The sequence below is a fragment of the Furipterus horrens genome, unplaced genomic scaffold (genome assembly GCF_987537825.1).
Source record: "Furipterus horrens unplaced genomic scaffold, mFurHor1.1.pri manual_scaffold_4, whole genome shotgun sequence".
In the NCBI taxonomy this organism is placed as follows: Eukaryota; Metazoa; Chordata; class Mammalia; order Chiroptera; family Furipteridae; genus Furipterus; species Furipterus horrens.
This window is the reverse complement of record NW_028327174.1, coordinates 49,988,311-50,007,402: the sequence shown is the minus strand read 5'-3', so window position 1 is coordinate 50,007,402 and position 19,092 is coordinate 49,988,311. Positions and strand designations below refer to the sequence as shown.

At 49.4% G+C, this 19,092-nt stretch overlaps 1 protein-coding gene across 1 annotated transcript; it reads right to left on the bottom strand.

Moving 5' to 3' along the window:
• Positions 1-2,195: 2,195 nt before the first annotated feature.
• PRPH (peripherin) lies at positions 2,196-5,669 on the bottom strand. The gene is made up of 9 exons (XM_090275541.1): positions 5,076-5,669; positions 4,671-4,731; positions 4,384-4,479; positions 3,832-3,999; positions 3,617-3,742; positions 3,308-3,528; positions 3,155-3,204; positions 2,821-2,900; positions 2,196-2,565 (listed from the first exon to the last, which is right to left on the bottom strand). Exons 1-9 carry the CDS (start codon positions 5,615-5,617, stop codon positions 2,500-2,502), a joined length of 1,410 nt encoding a protein of 469 aa, XP_090131667.1. The 5' UTR covers positions 5,618-5,669; the 3' UTR covers positions 2,196-2,499.
• Positions 5,670-19,092: the final 13,423 nt, after the last annotated feature.

Genomic DNA, 19,092 nt, shown 5'->3' with positions numbered 1-19,092 from the left:
AAGAAAGACAGTAGCCACCAGCCTCAGGCATGTGGAAGCATTTGAAAAGCTGCTTACTTCTCCCCATCCCCCAGCAGCAAACTCTGGGGATTTTTGGACTCCCCTGTTTCTGTAACAAAAGCATCAAAGCAAAAGGAGACAGATAGATTCAGTATCTCAAAATATCCCATCACACCTGAACTCAAGACCTGTGGATCCAACTGCCTGCTGGCACTTTCTCTTGATTGTTTCATAGTACGTATCTCACACTCAGCAAGTCCAAAACTGACTGTGTAGTCTTGGGCCCCTCCTCCCCTTACTCTAATCTTTTCTGTTTCTGTTTAAAGTCCACCATCTGCCTGGTTGTTCAAGTCAAAACCTTGGGTCATCTTTGCTCTTTCCCTTTCCCTCATCTGCTAATCTAACCCCTGAATACTTCTCAAATCCATACACTTCTTTTTGTTTTATTTTTAAGTTAAAGAAAATTTTTTTATTGTATAGAAAGGGAAAGGGAGGGAGAGAGGAAGAGAAACATCGATTGCTTGCCTTCCACATGCACTCCTATGGGGGTTCGAACCTGCAACCTGGGCATGTACCCTGATCAGGAATTGAACTGGTGATATTTCAGTTTTCAGGATGACACCCAACCAACTGAGGCCACACCAGCTGGGGTTCAAATCCATCAGCTTTTTTGCCCACCATTATCTCTCGCATGTTTCACTGTAACAGCCTCTGAACTCATCTGATTGTTTCTGCACACTACACCTAAACTGATCTTTCTGAACTGCAAATCTAAATACTTTATCCTCCTTATTAAATCCTCTTCTTTCTTTTTGCCTTAGGATAAATTCTGAATGCCTAAATATGGCATATAAGGCTCTCCACGACTGGCCCTCATTTCATCCTTGCAACCTCAACACCATTTCTTCCTTTCTATCCTTCACTCCAGCATTACAGAACAATGTTTAATTTCCAAACTTGCTCCCTTACTTTTTGGCTGACTTATCTACCTAGAAAATCCTCCTCCTCTCCCTGTTTCATCTGAATAACTCCTGTTTGTTCTTCAGTGCTCAGCGTGATGGCACCTCCTCTGGGAAGCCATCCTTACCCCAAGGCTGTGTTAGCTGCTCCTCCTCATGCTCCCACAATGCCGTCACCTTATTCCAGCCATAGCACTCACCACTGGGTTGGTTTTGACTGTTTGTCTGTCCCCAACCCCAGACTGTGAGCTTCTTGAGAGGGACCTCTGGTTTATTTCCTGCACCTAGCACCATAATTGAGTGAAGACAATCCTTTCAAATTCAGAAGTAGATTTTGACCTGAAGACAAGGGTAAGATGGAATGGAGTTGGAGGACAGAGTGGAAGTGGACATTTCCAAGTAGGGGGAGAGGTGGTGGTGGCAGAATCTGATTTGCTGACTAAGTGTTGATTAGGTTTAGGTGGGTAGCAGGACCAGGCCAGGGGAGAGAAACTACTGAGGCAGATAGTGTAACCCAGACAAGAGATGATGGCAACCTGGACTAGGGTGGTGGCAGTGAGGATGGGAGAAGCAGACAGATTGAATGAATTAAGAAGTAAAATTAACAAAATTGCCTGGGGTGGGGAGGTGAAGAAAACAAAGAGGTGTAACAGGAGTTGAATTCTCACTCGGGCAACAGAGGTCCCAGCAGTGCCCTCTTCTAGGGTGGGGAATTCAAAAGAAAGAACATGATTACAGATGGTGGAGAGGAAGATGAGGAGCTCTGTTTGGGGCATGCTGAATTTGAGGGGCCTATGGGACACCCAGAGATACCTGGACATTCAGGGCTGCAGAGAGGGGATAGAAGTTGAGAAGGAGTGGACAGAGAGGTAGGAGAAAAGCCAGGGGGTAGAGAGGAGCCATAGATGCCAAGATAGTGGGACACAGAAAAGAAATGACTAGAGCCCTGGCTGGTGTGGCTCAGTTGGTTGAGCATCATCCCGCAAAATGCAAGGCCACTGATTTGATTCTGGGTCAGGGCACATGCCTGGGTTGCAGGTTTGGTTCCCAGCTGGGGCACATAGGGAGGGCAGGCAATCAATGTTTCTCTCTCACATTGATGTTTCTCTCCCTCTCCCCGCCCCCTTTAAAATAAATAAATAAATATTTTTTAAAAAGAAAAAGAAGTGATTAGATACAAAGAGAAAGTATCACTGAGCCTTCTCCTCACAGGTACAACTTCCACAGACACAAATGCACTGGAGAGGTTTCTCTTGACAGCAGTTTTATTTGATTCAGAAGTTAAACTCAGACTTCATTCCACCCCACTGATCATGGGATCATGACAGTAGAGTTGATTTGGGGATCAGAAAAAAGAAACGTATGAGTCATATCCATATTTCAGGGCAGGGAGAGGCCCAGCTACTACAGGCCAGGGAAGGGGTGACTGGTACCATCCCTTAGAGACATGCACATGGAAAGGGGACTCATTCAGGACTGGTGTTAGGGAATGGGCTTAGAGTAGGCCTTGGGCAGGGTCAGGAGTTCTGGACCAACAGGTTCAATAGCTGTGAGTAGAGGACTTGTCCAGCTCACTGCGCTGCTCCTTCTGGGACTCTGTCACCACCTGCTGGGGGCAAGGCATGTGAGGGGCACAAGCCATTCAGTACCACCCTCCTTCAAGCTCCTTTGGGTCAGGATGTCTCCCCTCTGACATAAGCAGCTGAAGCTCCAGCCTATCCATCCACATTCTCTATCCCCTTGTCTCCCTCCCACCCCAAGAACCACTAGCTCACAATACCCTAAGATCAGCTGCAGTAAGCTGGGGCTCAGAAATAATATTGGAAACAATAGGGTCCTGGTCCCAAGGGTCCCATCTTACCTCCCCATTCCGGGTCTCAATAGTCTTGATCAAAACCATCTTCCGGCTGTGGCTGTCCTGGGGAGGCTCCACCTCAGGCACTGAAAAAAGCAGGTGAGAGGTGGAAGAGAGGAGGCTTGGTTTTTATCCCCTTTTAAGACCTCATACCTTCTGTGGGGGGAGGAGGAGGTAGCAGCAGGGCTTAAAGAGAGGGGCCAGAGTAGACTAGGACTCTATAGTTCACTCGTCTGCCTCAGTGACTCTATACTTCACTGAGCAGAGCCATAGCAAGGGTCCGGTCAGGGCAGAAGAAGACAAGGGAACAGACAAGTTGGAGGCCAGGTGTGGGACTCACCAGCGGTCTTTATACTTAAGGATGCAAAGGAATGGACAGGCACGGAGATCCTGGGGGCAAAGGGAGTGGTTAGCTTCTCTGCTCAGGTCGCACCCCTTCCCTGACCAGCCTTAACCAGCCCTGACCACCACTCTCCAGCAGTCCTGCCCCCACCGGTTCTCCTCGCCCTCCAGCAGCTTCCGGTAGGTGGCGATCTCAATGTCAAGGGCCATCTTGACGTTGAGGAGCTCCTGGTACTCGCGCAGGTGCCGCGCCATCTCCTCCTTTAGCTGCCGCAGCTCTTCCTCGAGGCGCGCAGTGCCTGCCTGGTACCCGCCGGCCTCCAGGGCAAACTGCTCCTCCAGCTCCCGCAGTTGTCTGAGCAGCGCCTCATTCTGGAGTTGGGGGGTGGAAAGCATGGTTCAGAAAGGGAACAACCTTATCACTGTCCACCCTTAGCCGGTGGCGCGGCCTGGTACTCACCGTGCCTCGCAGTCCGTCCACCTCGCACGTCAGGCTCTGGATCTGGCGTCGGGACTCGTTCATCTCCTGCTTGGCCTGGCGCAGGGCCTCGTGGTTCCGGTTGGCAGCGTCGGACAGATCTGCGTACTGCGAGATGGAGGGCAACCTAGGGATGCACCCTTGCCCAAGGGCCCTACCCACCTCAGGCCTTCCCAAACCCTTCCGGGCTCTCACACCTTGGATTTGTACCACTCCTCTGCCTCCTGCAGGTTCTTCACTGCGATGCTCTCGTATTGTGCGCGGATGTCCCTGAGGGCTGCTGTCAGCTCGGGCTTCACGGTCGCCTCCACTTCGATCTGCTGCACCTGCTGGTTCTCCACGGTCACCTGCAGGTCTCGCAACTCCTGCCCCCCGGGACATTAAGGCGTCGAGTTCACCGCGCAGATCCCAGGCGGGCCGTGCAGTTTGCGCACAGAAAAAAGAAAAAACACTTGAATAAACAAAAGGGGGCGTCAGGGAGTGCAGAGCACACAGGACTGCGCAGCCTGCGCTTGGCCCACACTAAGCCCGCGGCTAGGTTACAGGCTCGCCACCAGGTGGCGCAGGGGCGGAAGACAAACCACTTGTAGACCTAAGTTGAGGCGCGGCGCCTATCCAGAAAATCTCACTTCGCTTTCCCAGGGCCATTCCTCGGCTCCACCCGCCAATCTCCTCCAGAGCTTGTCTCCCAGCTCCAAAGAGACCATCCCCAGTCTCCGAAGCCTCCCTTGATACCCGGGTCCGCCCACCTCCTCATGTAGCTTCTTGAGGAACTCAATCTCATCCATCAGAGATTCAATCTTGCGTTCTAGCTCCAGGCGGGCCAGGGTAGCATCGTCCACGTCCTACACCAAGTGGCAGTGGGGGTTCAAGAGCAGGGAGGGGCTGATCAGCACAAGGAAGAGCCATGTGCTCCACGTCAGCCTTTGAAGGCTTCTGGTGGCCTCTCCACACCCACACATGTCATCCTGGACACGTAGGCCAGGGGTAGGGGTTGGGGTAGGGAGACAGAAATCCAAGCGGGGTACAGGCTCACCTTTCGGAAGAGCACAAGGTTGTGCTCAGCGTCCTCCCGCTTGCGTGTTTCGTCTTCCAGCCTGGTGGGAAGAGTGGACAGAGGCTGAGCTGTGGGGTCACCGGCCTCCCCGCCCCCCAGGATCCAGGGTACGGCCTAGGACTCACAGGAGGGGTCTTCAGGCTGCCCCATTTTCTGTCCAATGGACCTGGGAGCTGAGCTGGGGCCCCATTATACACGAAGAAACATAGTCATTTCGCCTTTCCAGAGACTAAGCAAAGTAGTGGAGGGAGGTCAAGGATGATGCCCGCACACGCCCTCCCGGGTTGACTGGGAAGGCAGCTCCCTCGGATGGCGGGTAGAGAGGGAAAGGGAGCAGCGAAAAGCAGCCGCCTCGACGGCCGCCGCCCAGCCCTGCCCCCTGACCTCTGCTTGAGCGCCGCCAGGTCCTCCGCCAGCCCGTCGCGCTCCACCTGCACCCGGTCGCGCTCGCGGCCCAGCAGCTCTAGCTCCCTGCGCAGCTCGCGCAGCTCCTGCTGGCACAGCTGGTCGGTGCGCGCAGGCTCCTGGCCTCGGGCCTGGCTCAGCTCCCCCCGCAAGGCGGCATTCTGCTGCTCCAGGAAGCGCACCTTCTCAATGAAGTTGGCGAAGCGGTCGTTGAGCTCCTGCAGCTCCTGCTTCTCGTTGCTACGCGTGGCCAGAAACTCCTGGTTGAGGGCCTCCGCCATGGAGAAGTCGAGGCGCTCAGAGGGCAGGCGCAGGAGGGCGCCCGCGCCGGCCCGGGGGCCGCGGAAGCTACCCAGACGCACCGAGGAGCTGGAGGATGCTGAGCCCAGCAGGCGGCTGCCGGAGAAACGAGAGCTGGACGAGTAGGAGAAGGCCCCGGGGGACAGTGAAGGTGGTGGCCCGAAGGTGCGGCGGTAGGAGGTGGAACTGACGCTGGCCCGGAGGCCCGACGGGTGGCTCATGGTGGCGGAGGATGGGCAGTCACCGCTGGCAGAACTGGTCCCAGAGCCGCAGACCGCTGCAAGGCGGCTTTATAATCCTGCGGGCTCAGCTGGGGCACGGGCAGCTCCTCCCACTGGCCTGACTGTGCGGCTAAGTGGGGAGGGGGGCGCCCCACCCTGCTGAGCAGCAGGAGCGCTGCACCCTCCCTCCCTGGTTGCTGGCGTCTGGCCCACTTGGTTCCCCTTCTTGTTGGTGGGGAAACAAGCAGGGATGGCAACTACAGGCCCTGGCAGGGTTGGAGGTCAGCGCCTTTCAGCAAGCATCAGAACTAGATAGAGCTAGATAGAGCCTAGAGTGGGAGGGCTTGATTTAAGCTGGGGTCCCTGCCTGAAAGAGCTGGTCAAACTAGGGAGGACTGGAAGTTAAGGGACAGACTTCTGGCACATGAGTAAGGAGGAGGTGGCTCAGGTAGATGGAGACCTGGCCTGGTTTAGGCCCCAGAGCCTGTGCCGCCACTTTTCCCCTTAAGGCTACACCCTACTTTTACCTGCTGTCCGTTACTGCCTTTGTCACTACATCCAGGGAGGCATGGGGGACAGGAGGGCAGAAGAGGCTGAGGGGGTGGGGAAGGGCTGCCTCTCTGTAATCCCTGTGGAGGGCTGCTGCCTGGCGCCAGCTCTGCGGCTAATGGACTGGCCACTTCTCCTCCCCCTCCCCTGGACACTTGGCCAGGAGGGTGCCTGCTGATGCCTCAGCTTTAAAGACACAGCTCCCAAACCTGGACCTACCCCAGGTCCCAACAGGGTGGGCACATCAGAAGAGGCTGAGGGTGACTGGGCCCAGCTCTGAGACCCACTAGGCAGGATCTGTGCCCTGTCAGTAGCTGGGCTGAGTGAGCCAGTGTGTGCTCTCTGGCTTTACTGGATTCTCCCTTCCCCCACCCAACTGCTGCTCAGTCACGGCTTTACAGGAACCAGGGCAATTCCTGAGGTAGGAAGGGGAGGGGGTTGAGGGTGATAGCTGCTGCCAAAGCTGAGAGATGGATGGACTAGCAGGAACCAGGTCCCAGTATTGCGGAGTTGCAGGTGCCCAAGAATGGGTGGGGCTGGATGCTGAAGAGATAGAGAAAGAGGTGTCCATCCCCAAAGAGGAGAAAGAAGGTCACAGAACAGATCCACAAGCATCTGCATACAAACAGATGCCTGTGTATAATAGCACTGTATACCTATGTGCACACACATCACGCATACCACACACACCACACACCCTTCCTCCCCTCCCCCACCCTGGAGTTAGCTGGAAAGCTGATGTCTGTCTGGCCTTTGCATGTCAAATGGTTTCCAGAACACAGGCACAGGCTGCCCAGGAGTGGACAGAGGCAGCTTGGATGGTCTGCAGGAGCCAGGCTGCTGAGACCTGTGGCGATTGCTAGGAGTCATGGGGCTGCTGCTGCCAGGGACTCCAGGGCTCTCCAATAAGGACAAGTCTGCCTCAGATTGACCCTGAGGACAAGAGCTGGGCATCTGGGGAAGCAGGTCTGAGACTCCTGGTTGGATCTCCGGCTGAGGCAGTGAGGAAGGCGGCTCCTTGGCTGCCAGCTCCTTCAGCATTGCAGGGCAGAGGAGCCTCTTTGTGTGTCCTCTGAGATGGGCCAACGCCCCATTGCCGGCTTACAGCCCTACCGCCTCTTGTCTCCAGGCCCCTCCTTCCTTCCGGGCCATTAGTCTCTCCCTGCACAGCTGCCAGGTCCTTCTCCTTGATGGGTCTGGTCTGGTTGCTAGGGGAATGGGAAGAGGGAGGATGGGAGAGGTGGGATGGATAAACCAGGGCCTGTCCCCTCTAACTCCTGGGAGTGGGGAGGGGTAGGGTCCTGCCTGGGCTGGGGGTAGGGGACTTGGCAGGTGTGAGGAGGGGGCTGGGGAAACCTTGGTGCATTCTGCCACAGCCCTAGGTTCGGAGCCCCAGCTGCCATTGGACTGGAGCCTCATCTATGCCAGCTGAGGCCTTGCCCCTGCCTGCTGCTTTCAGGGAGCAAACTGGGAGTTGGAGCTGGCACTGCAGGCAGAGGGGCAGGCAAGGCCTGGCAGGACAAGCTCAGGCCCTGTCTGTATAAGAAGCTGCTGGTAGACCTGGGTCTTTGAGAGTAGAGGCCCCTTGGGATGCCCAGGGAGTTCCAGTTGGGACTCCCATTGCCTCCTCTGTGTGAGCTCCCAGCTCACAATGCAGGAGTGGAGGGGACCAGGGCCTCCTCAGCAGAGGTCTGGGAGCTGTGGTGGGAGTAAGGCCAGGGCCTGGGTGGGGGAAACAGGCATGCTGGTGAGACAAAGGGGTGAGACTCACCCCTTACTCAGAAAGAGATGGGTGCAGGAGATCTTGGGGCCGGAAGAAACATAGGCGTGGTCACAGCTAAGAGTCAGGGCTCTGGCATCCAGCTGCCAAGTTTCCCATCTGACTCAGTACTCTCTATTGTATGAATTTAGGTTCAATACTATGTTCTTCCATGTTTTCAGTAAAATGGGGATAATTGTAGTTTCTACCTCATAGTGTTGTTGGATTAAATGAATAAATATGTGCAAAATACTTAGAATACACATAACAGCCAAAAATGTAAACTAGTTTGTTGTTGTTATTATTATTATTTATTATTATTATTCTTTCAAGTGATATTGTCAGCCCCCTAGTGCAGTGAGGATCTGAACTTCTTTTAAATTATCCCCACTAGTGACTGAGCAGTTCTGGACCCAGGGTTGAAGGAGCTGATCATTTACTGGCTCATGGAGAGAGGGGAAGGTGGCCTTATCTTCCTCTGTACTGAACAAATAGTATACTGATTAAGACATGGATGCTGAGTTCAATTAAGATTGCCTGGGTAGCCCTGGCTGGTGTGGTTCGGTGGATTGAGCACCAGTCTGCAAACTGGAAGGTCGCTGGTTCGATTCCTGGTCAGGGCACATGCGTGGGTTGCTGGCTAAGTCCCCAGTTGGGGGTGTGTGAGAGGTAACATGTTTATTTCCCTCTCTTTCTCCTTCTCTTCCCCTCTCTCTAAAAATAAATAAATAAAATCTTAAATAAATAAATAAATAAATAAAAAGACTGCCTGGGTTTGATCAATCCTCCTCAGTTTAATTAGCTGTGTGCTTTGGGTTTAGTTGAGTGATTTAACCTCAATTCATCCCATTGTATTTATCCACAAGTGGGGATGATAATAATAGTACTTCCCTTGTTGAACTGGAGGTGGAAATGACTTACAATATGTGAAGCACTTAGTGCTTGGCACACATGACATGCTGTATAATTATTAGCCAGTGTTATTACACTTCTTTCTCCTGCCTCCATTGGCTGCTCTGGTGAAGGCTTGGAGAGAAATGACAATTGGATGCATTCAGAAGTTTGCAAGAAAGGTGAGAAACAAAGTTTAGGTCACTAGCAAGAGTGCTACTGGATGACAGGCCATGGACTGAAAGCTGGGTGAGGAGGGCTGTGTGGGAGATTGGCAGAATGAAGAAGTCCATAGCTGGACTCGCAGTCAAAGCCAAGGAGCAGTCACAGTACGAAGAAATTGAAAGAGTCACTGAGAGGGTAGGATGTTGTTTTCAGAGAGCAGAATGTGTGGATTTGTGATTCTGGAGCTGGGGTTATTAATGGATGAGAAGATTCCCAGGGTACTTTTAAGGGAGGAGGTAGCTGAGACTGAGGTGAATTGGAGGAAAAGGTCAGAGAGGAAAAGATCAGAGCATTAGCCTGGACACTGACTAGCTGTATGGCCCTGGGCAAGTTACTTGTCCTCTCTGAGCTTCAGCTTTTTTCTTCTGTAAAGCTGGGAGGATGATACCTTCCTCCCAGGGTTGTGAGATCGATACGAGATATTGTACATAAAACGATTAGCAAGTTGTGAGGCTCATAGTAGGTGCTCAACACTTTTGATTGTCTTCTTCCTCTCCCGTGTGACAAAGAGGAAACAGACACAGAGGAGCCAGGACATAACCTTATTTATGTAACTAAGGGTCCGCTGGGGTCTCCCTGCCCCTTGAGGTCTAAAATTGGCTCAACCTCCATTCCGTATCTTGGGGATAGTTCAGTGTGCTCCCCCAAGATCTCTTTGCCTTTCTAGTGCTTCCTCTTTACATCCTTAGCTCCCCGTCCCCATTGCTCCTGAACTGGCTGTTTTTACAGCTCACTCTCCACAGTGTCCCAGATGAGGAACTCAATAGCGTCCTTTGGTTCCCATGACCCTCTTTCCCATCATGGGTAGGATCTGAAGTTCAAAGGGACAAATTTGCCTGTATGAGGTTGCACAGAGAGCTAATGGCAGCTACCTTTCAAGAAGGCTCATCCTGGTGGGCCAGGCCCTGCTGGTGTTCTGTAGTCTGGGCCTGTGGGAGCCAAGGTAAGCTTCAGTTAGAAGGAGTTCAGTTCCATTCAAGATGGGCTCTCCCAGTCCGGTCCAGCTAGAGGGCCCCCACCAGCAGAGTGTCTCCAGGAGAGTAGAGTTCTTTCCCCATAATCTCCAGTTTGGGCTTCTACTTCTCCCAGTTAGGGAACACTCTGGGTATGTTTTCTTTTTCTCTTCTTTTTAAAAATTAATTTATTGTCGTTCTATTACATTTGTCCCATCTTTCCTCCATTGCTCTCCCCCGCCCCTCCCACCCCATTCTCTCTCAGTCAATCCCCACCCCATTGTCCATGTCCAGGAGTCATTCATACTACTTCATTGACTATACCTTTTCCCTTCTTTCCTACCCCTCCCCCCTCTCCTCTGGTCACTGTCAGTCTGTTCTTTGTTTCCATGTCTCTGGTTCTATTTTGCTCATTTGTTTGTTTCATTCATTAGGTTCTTGTATTAGGTGAGAGCATATGGTATTTGTCTTTCAATGCCTGGCTTATTTCACTAAGCATAATACTCTCCAGTTCCATCCATGCTGCTGCAAAAAGTAGGAATTCCTTCTTTCTTTCTGCTGAGTAGTATTCCATTGTGTAAATGTACCACAGTTTTTTGATCCATTCATCTACTGATGGGCACTTAGGCTGTTTCCAGCACTTGGCTATTGTAAATAGTGCTGCTATGAACATAGGGGTACATAGGTTCTTTTGAATTAGTGTTTCAGAATTCTTTGGGTATAATCCTAGCAGTGGAATTGCTGGATCAAAAGGCAGTTCTACTTTTAGTTTTTTGAATGGGTATCTTTTCCATCTCAACACTTCTCTCACTGTACTCATACTGTATGTAATGGCCAGTATCTCCTATATGCCAAGCGTCTTACACATGTTACCACTTTTAATCTTCACAATAAACTTATACATAGGTACAATACTATTCTCATTTTACAGTTGAGGAAACTGAGGCACTTAGAAGTTAAGAAACTTAATGCAGGTCACACATCGAGCAAACTAGTAATGTGTTTTTACAATCTGCTTAGGTCTGACTCCTCCCTCCCTGGTCTTTGAGAGCAGCTATCGGGACTTATTCACCTTTGTGTCCATGGTGTCTAGCACAGGACTATGGTCTAATAAGTGTTGGTTAAACTCAAGGTTAAACCCTGAGGCACTTGAAAAAAAATCTTTCACCAGGTAGTCAGTCTGGAAAATAAATAGAAATGTGTTGCTGCCATCTTCTGGACAGAAGTCAGAATGACATGTCTGCAGTCTACATCCAGGCGTGTGTTTAAGACTCAAGACTAAGGGAACATTGGAATTTGGGGGATGCTTCAAAATTATTACGACCTCCCTTTTACAGATGAGGGGAATGAACCAAGGGTATGTAAAAATATAATAGCAGCACTAATATTATAATATCACAGCCCTGATTTTATTCTTCCCCTGGGCTCTTGGAGCATCTTCTGCCCACTGCCCCAGAAGCCAAAAACCAGGAAAGGAGAGCAAAGTCTCTCCTCAGCACTCCTGTGTCCTGTACTATGTACGAAATCTCCAGACCTGCCATCATCATCAAATCACATCTCCATCTGCCTGTCTGATACTTTCAACCAGCGCCCCCTCAACTGGAGACAGAGAGCAGCTTTCAGCCTCAGAATGCTAAGGGAAACTTCCTTCTCATGGAGTGACCTAGGACCTGACTCAGAATCACTTGGGGGTCCATTGAAAACATATTCCAGTCCCTCTCTAAGATCTTCTGAATCCCTATAATCTGCATTTTAACAAGCTTCCCAGGTGATTTTTTTTTCATTTTATTATTGCCATTCTATTACAGTTGTCCCATTTTCCCCTCATTACTCTCCCCTGCCCCGCCCCCCTTTCCCACAGTCAATCCTCACCCCGTTGTCCATGGTTCATTTACATTAGTTCCTTGACTAAACCTTTTCCCTTCTTTCCCCCCTTCTCCCCTCTAAACACCCCCCCTGAAGATTTTTAATGCAGGTGAAAATTTGAGCCTACCTGGATTAAGACTTTTTTCTTTAAATTGTTCATATCTCCCCACACTTTATTTTGATTTTCTAACTAGAAAAAAGTTGAAAGGATCCTGCTATAACACCAATATATACCCTTGTCCCAGATTTATCAGTTGTCAACATTTTGCCACAATTTGTTTGAATGTTAAGTTTCAGACATCATTATGTTTCACCCCTTCAGCATACAACTCTTAAGAACGAGGATGGAACAGTGGTATGCAGTTAAGACATACATTAGCATAGGAAGGACAATGGGCCAGTTACAGAAGGTCACTAGGGCAGAAAGCCCCAGCTGCCTAACAAGGAGCAAAAGTGAGAAAACAAGGACATTGCCCTCAAGGTAACCTTTCCTCCCCTAGAATATCGCTGGTCCTGCAGTTTAGACCCCCCGACCTTTCATATTGTTGACCATGTGATTCAGACCCTCCCCTGAGCCTTCCTCACCTGGCATGTAGCTAGTCCTGTGGTAGACCCCTCAGAGGAGGAACAAGGGGCCAGAGAGTGGCTTCATGCTACTCCCATGAAGGCCCTTGCACGACCACTCCCTTAAGCATTAACCCCTAGGGATAACATCTAGGCCTCTGTTGCTCAGCAGCAAAACCAGACAAAGGACACCAAGGCTGACCTTAGGACCAGCTGTATTGACTAATGACCCCCCTGGTGCCAACCAATCAAAAGACTACAGCCCTGAAAGGACACACCTGGAAAGCTGATGAATATTCTATTACAGCAGTTCTCAACCTGTGGGTCACAACCCCTTCACAGGGGTCACCTAAGACCATCGGAAAACACATATATAATTACATATTGTTTTTGTGATTAATCACTATGCTTTGATTATAGTTGGTGGTCACCACAACATGAGGAACTGTATTAAAGGGTCAAGGCATTAGGAAGGTTGAGAACCACTGTTCTATTGGGATACTCCCCTGAGACCTCCAGATAATAATCAGTCTTCAGCTGGAGGGCCCAGCTCAGCTCTTTGGAGCACGAGCGCCTTCCCCACCTCCTTCCTCAGGAGCGTTTTCCTTGTCTCTGTCTCTCCTAAGCTCCAACAGCCTTTCTCTTTGCCTCTGTAACTTGTTTCCTGAGCCCATTTCTTCTACAGCTCACTTCTTCTACCTCTGTGACCTTCTAAAAAAAAACTTTCTCTTATAGCTTAGTCTTGGCTCTGAACTCAAGTACTGAGGTTGCTGAACCAAGGACTGGTCTGACTCCACCAGTCTTAACACCTGGTACTGTTCTTGCCACCAACAGTATCATTTTCCTACACAACCATGGTACTATTAATCCACACATTAACTCAATATATAGCCCATATTCAGATTCCCCAATTGGCCCAATAATGTCCTTCTTAGCCATTCCCCCCCAAATCAGATTCAAAAATCAAGAATTGTATTTGGTTGTCATCTAGGCAGAGGGAAGACTCAGAGCATAGGGGTGAGGCTGGGATGAGCTTGTCACATTTGAGTAATTGAACAAAGATTGGTGAAGTGGAGGGAGGTGGGAGAGGAGAGGGAAAGTCTAGATTAGAGGAATGGGAAGGAGTCAGAGCAGGGAGGACTTTATAAATCAGAGGAAAGAGTTTGTAGCTTATTTAGAGAGTTTTAAGCAGAGGTGTGATGATGTGATTTATGACTTTAAAAGGTCAATGTGAGGATAGTTTAAGATTTGAGACATTCTATGAGACAAATATTCCTAAACTCTTTGAGAAGTCTGTCATTTTCTTTTTAAAATGGTGGGTGTATTTGTTTCTGAAGGATGGCATAAGAAATCACCACAACAGAAATTTATGGACTTCCGGCCAAGATAGAGGCCTAAACAGACATGCTGCATTTCCCCCTACAACTAAGAAGGAATACAACTACCTTAAAACTAGAGACAACCAGAAGTTCCAATTGAGCTGCATGGAAGTCCAACAAACAAAGATATAAAGAAGAATTATTCATCCAGACAGGTAGGAGGGGTGGAGCTGGGACTGAGAGGACACAGTGTGGTGGTGGCAGCAGCGGCAGGCCAGCAGAAAGTTCAGTCATGCATTTTAAAAAGTAGGGAGGGACACCTGAGAAGGACTCCCAGCACCAGATCAGACCACACAGCTCACGGTTCCAGTGCTGGGGAAAATAAAGCCTCATTGCTTCTGACTGTGCAAACCAGTGGGGATTGGGGTGGAGGCAGAAACTGCCAGTCTCTCAGCAGAGTCCACTTGTTTAAAGGGCCCCTATGGTCCTAGAATATCCACAGACCCACCCACTCTGGGGATGACGGCCAAGGCAACAGCTAGAGGGGTTCCAGTCCCATACGAGAAGTGGGAGAAGTGTCTGGAAAAGGGGTGAGTGCTGAGCAAGCGACATTGTTCCCTTTCAGATCCCTCCCCCACATATAGCACCACAACATGGTGAAATGGGTCACCCTGTACTGATGAATCTCTAAGGCTCCGTCCCTTAAACATAACTGGAGTGACAGCTCTACCTAAGACACAGAGACAAACAAACCCAGGAGCCTGTCAAGATGAGGAGACAGAGAAATATGGCTCAAAAGAGGGAATGGATCAAGGTTCCAGTGGGTAAACTAAGCAACAAGGAGTTAGCCAACCTAACAGATGAGGAGGTAGCCAACCTAACAGACATACAATTCAAAACACTGGTGATAAAGATGCTCACAGGCTTGAAATATATACTTAAGTACAGTAGATGCATAAGGGAAGAAGTGAAGGCTATGCTATATGAAACAAAGAAAAATCCACACAAAACCAATGGTGAAGGGAAGGAAGTCTGGGTTCAAATCAGTGATTTAGAACATAAGGAAGAAATAAACAGTCAACCAGTATAGAATGAGGAAACAAGAATTGAAAAAAGTGAGGGGAGGCTTAGGAACTTCTGGGACAACTTTAAACATGCCAACATTTGAATTATAGGGTTGTCAGAAGAAGAAGAGGAAGCAAGAAATTGAAAACTTATATGAAGGAAATAGACATACAAGTCCAGGAAGCACAGAGAATCCTAAACAAGCTAGACCAGTGGTTCTCAACCTTCCTAATGCCGCGACCCTTTAATACAGTTCCTCATGTTGTGGTGACCCCCAACCATAACTAAAGCATAGTGATTAATCACAAAAACAATATGTAATTATATATGTGTTTTCCAATGGTCTTAGGTGACCCCTGTGAAAGGGTCATTCGACCCCCAAAGAGGTCACAACCCACAGGTTGAGAACTGCTGAGCTAGACCCAAAGAGGACCACACCAAGACACATAGTAATTAAAATGCCAAAGGTTAAAGATAAAAACAGAACCTTAAAAGCAGCAAGAGAAAAGAAGAGAGTTATTACAAAGGGGTGCCTATAAGACTGTCAGCTGATTTCTCAAGAGAAATTTTGCAGGCAAGAAGGGACTGGTAAGAAGTATTCAAAGTGCTGAAAAGCAAGGACCTACAACCAAGATTACTCTATCCAGCAAAGCTAGCATTTAGAATGGAAGGTCAGATGAAGTGCTTTCTAGACAAGGTAAAGCTAAAGGAATTCCTAATCACCAAGCCATTAATATATGAAATATCAAAGGAACTTATTTAAGAAAAAGAGGATCAAAACTATGAACATTAAAGTGACAACAAACTTACAACTATCAACATCTAAATCTAAAAAAATAAAAACAAAATCCAAGTAAGCAAACCAGAATAGTAACAGCATCATAGGTATGGAGATCATTTGGAGAGTTATTGGTTGGGAGGGGGAAGGGGGAGAAATGGGGAAATGGTGCAGGGACTAAGAAGCATAATTGGTTGGTACAAAATAGGGGGAATTTAAGAATAATACAGGAAAGGGTGAAGGCAAAGAACTCACATGTATGGACATGAACTAAGGTGGGTAGGACTGCTGGGGGGAAGGGGAATACTGGGCAGAGGGGAGCAAAGGAAAAAAATTGGGACTACTGTAACAACATAATCAATAAAATATACTTTAAAAAAAAAAGAAATGTATTCTTTCACGGTTCTGGAGCTTGGACATCCAAAATCAGGATGCTGGCAAGGCTATACTCCCCAGCAGCTTAGGGGAGGATTCTTCCTTGCATCTTCCAACTTTGGGTGACTCCACTCATTTCTTGGCTTGTGGCTGCATCTCTAATCTTTCTCGGCTTCTGCTTTCACATGTTCCCCTCCTCCTCTATGTCTATGTCTTCTCTTTTTAAAGGCACTTGTCTTTGAATTTGGGGACGCAGGTAATTCAGGATGATCTCAAGTCCTTAACTATATCTTGCAAAGACCCCCTTTTCCAAATAAGATCATATTGACAGGTTCTGGGATATGGACATATCTTTTTAGGGGGGCCACCATTCAACCCCCTACAGCTGGGGAATTGATCTAGACAAGAAAGAGACTAAGAGACATAACAACTAAATGCAATGTTCAAACCTAAATTGGATCCTGGATTTGAAGAAAAATAAAGGTTACTAAAGTAATTAGTCTATTATATGCTATGGGATGATTTATTCCTGTTTTTAGATGTAAAGATAGGAAGATGGTTGTGTAAGGGAATGTTCTCGTTCTTAGGAGGTGTCTGCAGGAGCATTTGGGGTTAAGAGTCATGCTGTCTGTGACCCCTTTCTAGTGGGTCAGTCCACTGTCTTCACCGTCGTGTGGTGCAAGGCAATGGCTCTGGCTACTGGGTGAATGAGACTGAGGAGGAGCAGTTGCAGAATTAGCGACGTCGCTGAACAGAACAGAGCCCGAGGTTCTCATCCTGGTCACCACTTGCTTCTGCGGGGCTCTTATCAGAGTGTAGCTGATGAAGGTTTCTCCTCACCCTCCAGCCTAGGGTGTCCAAGCAACTTGGTCCCAGGCCTGGGCCACTCACCGGGCCTTGCTTTCCTTGTTGGTAGAATGAAGGGCTTAGGTGGAACGATTTCTGATGTTCTTTCCAGGCATATCAGTTGTTGGTGAGCTGGGTTCTAGGTAATAAAAGAAGTATTTATTAAAGATCATAATGGGTCTCAGAGTGTGGACCCTGGGAGCTTTAAGCTCTTCCTTCACAGGGTGATGCCCCAAGATCCTTGAGGTGGGACTGAGGGGAGGAGGAGGTGATACAGCCTTGGTTTGCTGTGAGCTGGAACAGCCATGTGATCTCATCCCCAAGCTGAAGGGTCCATGTCCAGAGCAGACCACAGTCAGGGAGTCCAAGGAGGACAGGAACTTCCTCCCCAACTTCACTGACTGGGATTGTCCAGAGAGGCAGCCTGCACGCTGGCCCACAGGGCATATTTGCTCCCTCTCTCCACACAGCCACCATGAGCCCCTCAGCCTGGAACTCCAGAAAGTCAGAGCAGGTGAGAAACTCCAGAATCACCTGAGCAGCCCTCTCTCATTTTCCTGATGAAGCTGCTGAGATGGGAGGCACTTCCTACAATGCCGTGGACTCATGGTCCCTGTTAAGGGAGCCTTGGTCACCCCTCCCTACCCAGGTAGGGGCCTGAGCATGTTGACATGAGACAGGACTCCTGCCAATAAGGCCAGCTGCCAGTCTGCTTTCTGCAATCATGGCACTCTGCCATCTATCCCACCCCTGCAGGGAGGGCTGGGTGGCAGCTGAATAGGCAAGTTCATAGAGCCTGATGCCCAAGGCCAGTGGATCTCCCAGCCAGCGAGGGCGAATCGTAAGCTTCTGTTAGCCGTTCCCTCGCTCTGTAGGTAAGTTCTCCCTGCAGCACACTGCTATGCTGGCACCTGGCTGGAGGGAAGGGAGATGACAGAGGTAATAGAGATGGGGAAAGTGGGAGATGAGGGAGAGAGGGTTGGGGGAGGGAAATGGAAGCGGAGGGAGCAGAAGATGAGGGGCTTGGCAGAGAGGGGAGATGGGAGGAAAAGTAGAGAAAACCAAATGGGCCAGAAAAGGAGAAAAAGCCTCTCAGGCTTTCTCCTTGCAAGGACCCAAGTGCCCCCACACAGGGGAACAACCAGTGAAGTAACTCTTATTCACACCTGGGAGCTCCGTGAATCTGGTCTAGTTCTTGTCCCAAGAGTCACCTGGCACAAACCTCTTTTTTTCAAGGGCAGCTCAAAGCTCCGTAGGCTTTGGAAGGTTTGAGATTTCCCTGGAGTCAGGCTTCCTGGGAGGGAACAACTCTTCCCGAGAGGTCTCTTTGCTCTGCCACACTCTGCAGACTGGGCTATGGCTCCATTCGTAGGTGCATGTAACAGGGGAGAGGGACATCTTTTTGGCCAGCAGATGTTCTCCATGTGCTTTCAATTTATAGTTTAAGTTCAGCCAAGACTCCCGGAAACACTGCAGCAGAGAAAGGCCACACACGGAGCAAAGGAAGGGCTCTTGGGACCTCTCCAGGGCAATGTCTGCACTGGAAAAGGGTTATGCAGATGTAAAAGGGTCTTAATGGTTCTATTATTAGTTTCTATGGACTATCATATAAGACTTTTATATTAATTAAAGTGTTTTGGGCAGGAAGCCATAGAAGAGCCAGCTCAAAATGTTCTCAACAAGGGAATTTATAATCTCACGTAAGGGAAAATCCAGAGGCAGAGGAGTTTCAGGGCCGGTTAATTCAGGGGCTCAACATCCTATTAGGGACACAGGTTCTCTTCAACTTTCAGCTGTGTCACGCTCAGAGTGTTGGCTTTGGCCTCATGTTTGTCCCCCTTCCCCCTCAGCCTCCAGCCAGCAGACATTACCTCGCCTCTTATTTCCGTAATTGCATCACATGCTGGTTCTTTAACCAATCTCTGGCGACGAATTACCTTGGTAAACTTAGACTAAGATTCCTCCTGGTGCAGGGAGGCCCAGCCTCCCCTGATTCATATAGTCACGACACCTAACAGAACCGGGTTGTGTTGGCAGGTGAAACAATCAGCTGAGATGGCTTTGGGGTAGACATGCAAAACTGTCACATGTGACCACCTCTCCTGACATGTGGCATATACTGCCTTGAGTTAGGCTTGTGCCTATATGATCTGTGTCTATAGTCTGAGGGGGACAAAGAAGCTAAATATATTCCCTGTAATACCTGGCACAATGACTTGCGCCAAATTGGTTTTCCCCAAATACTGAATGAATGAAACTTAAAATCTGAAATGTTTGTCCTAACA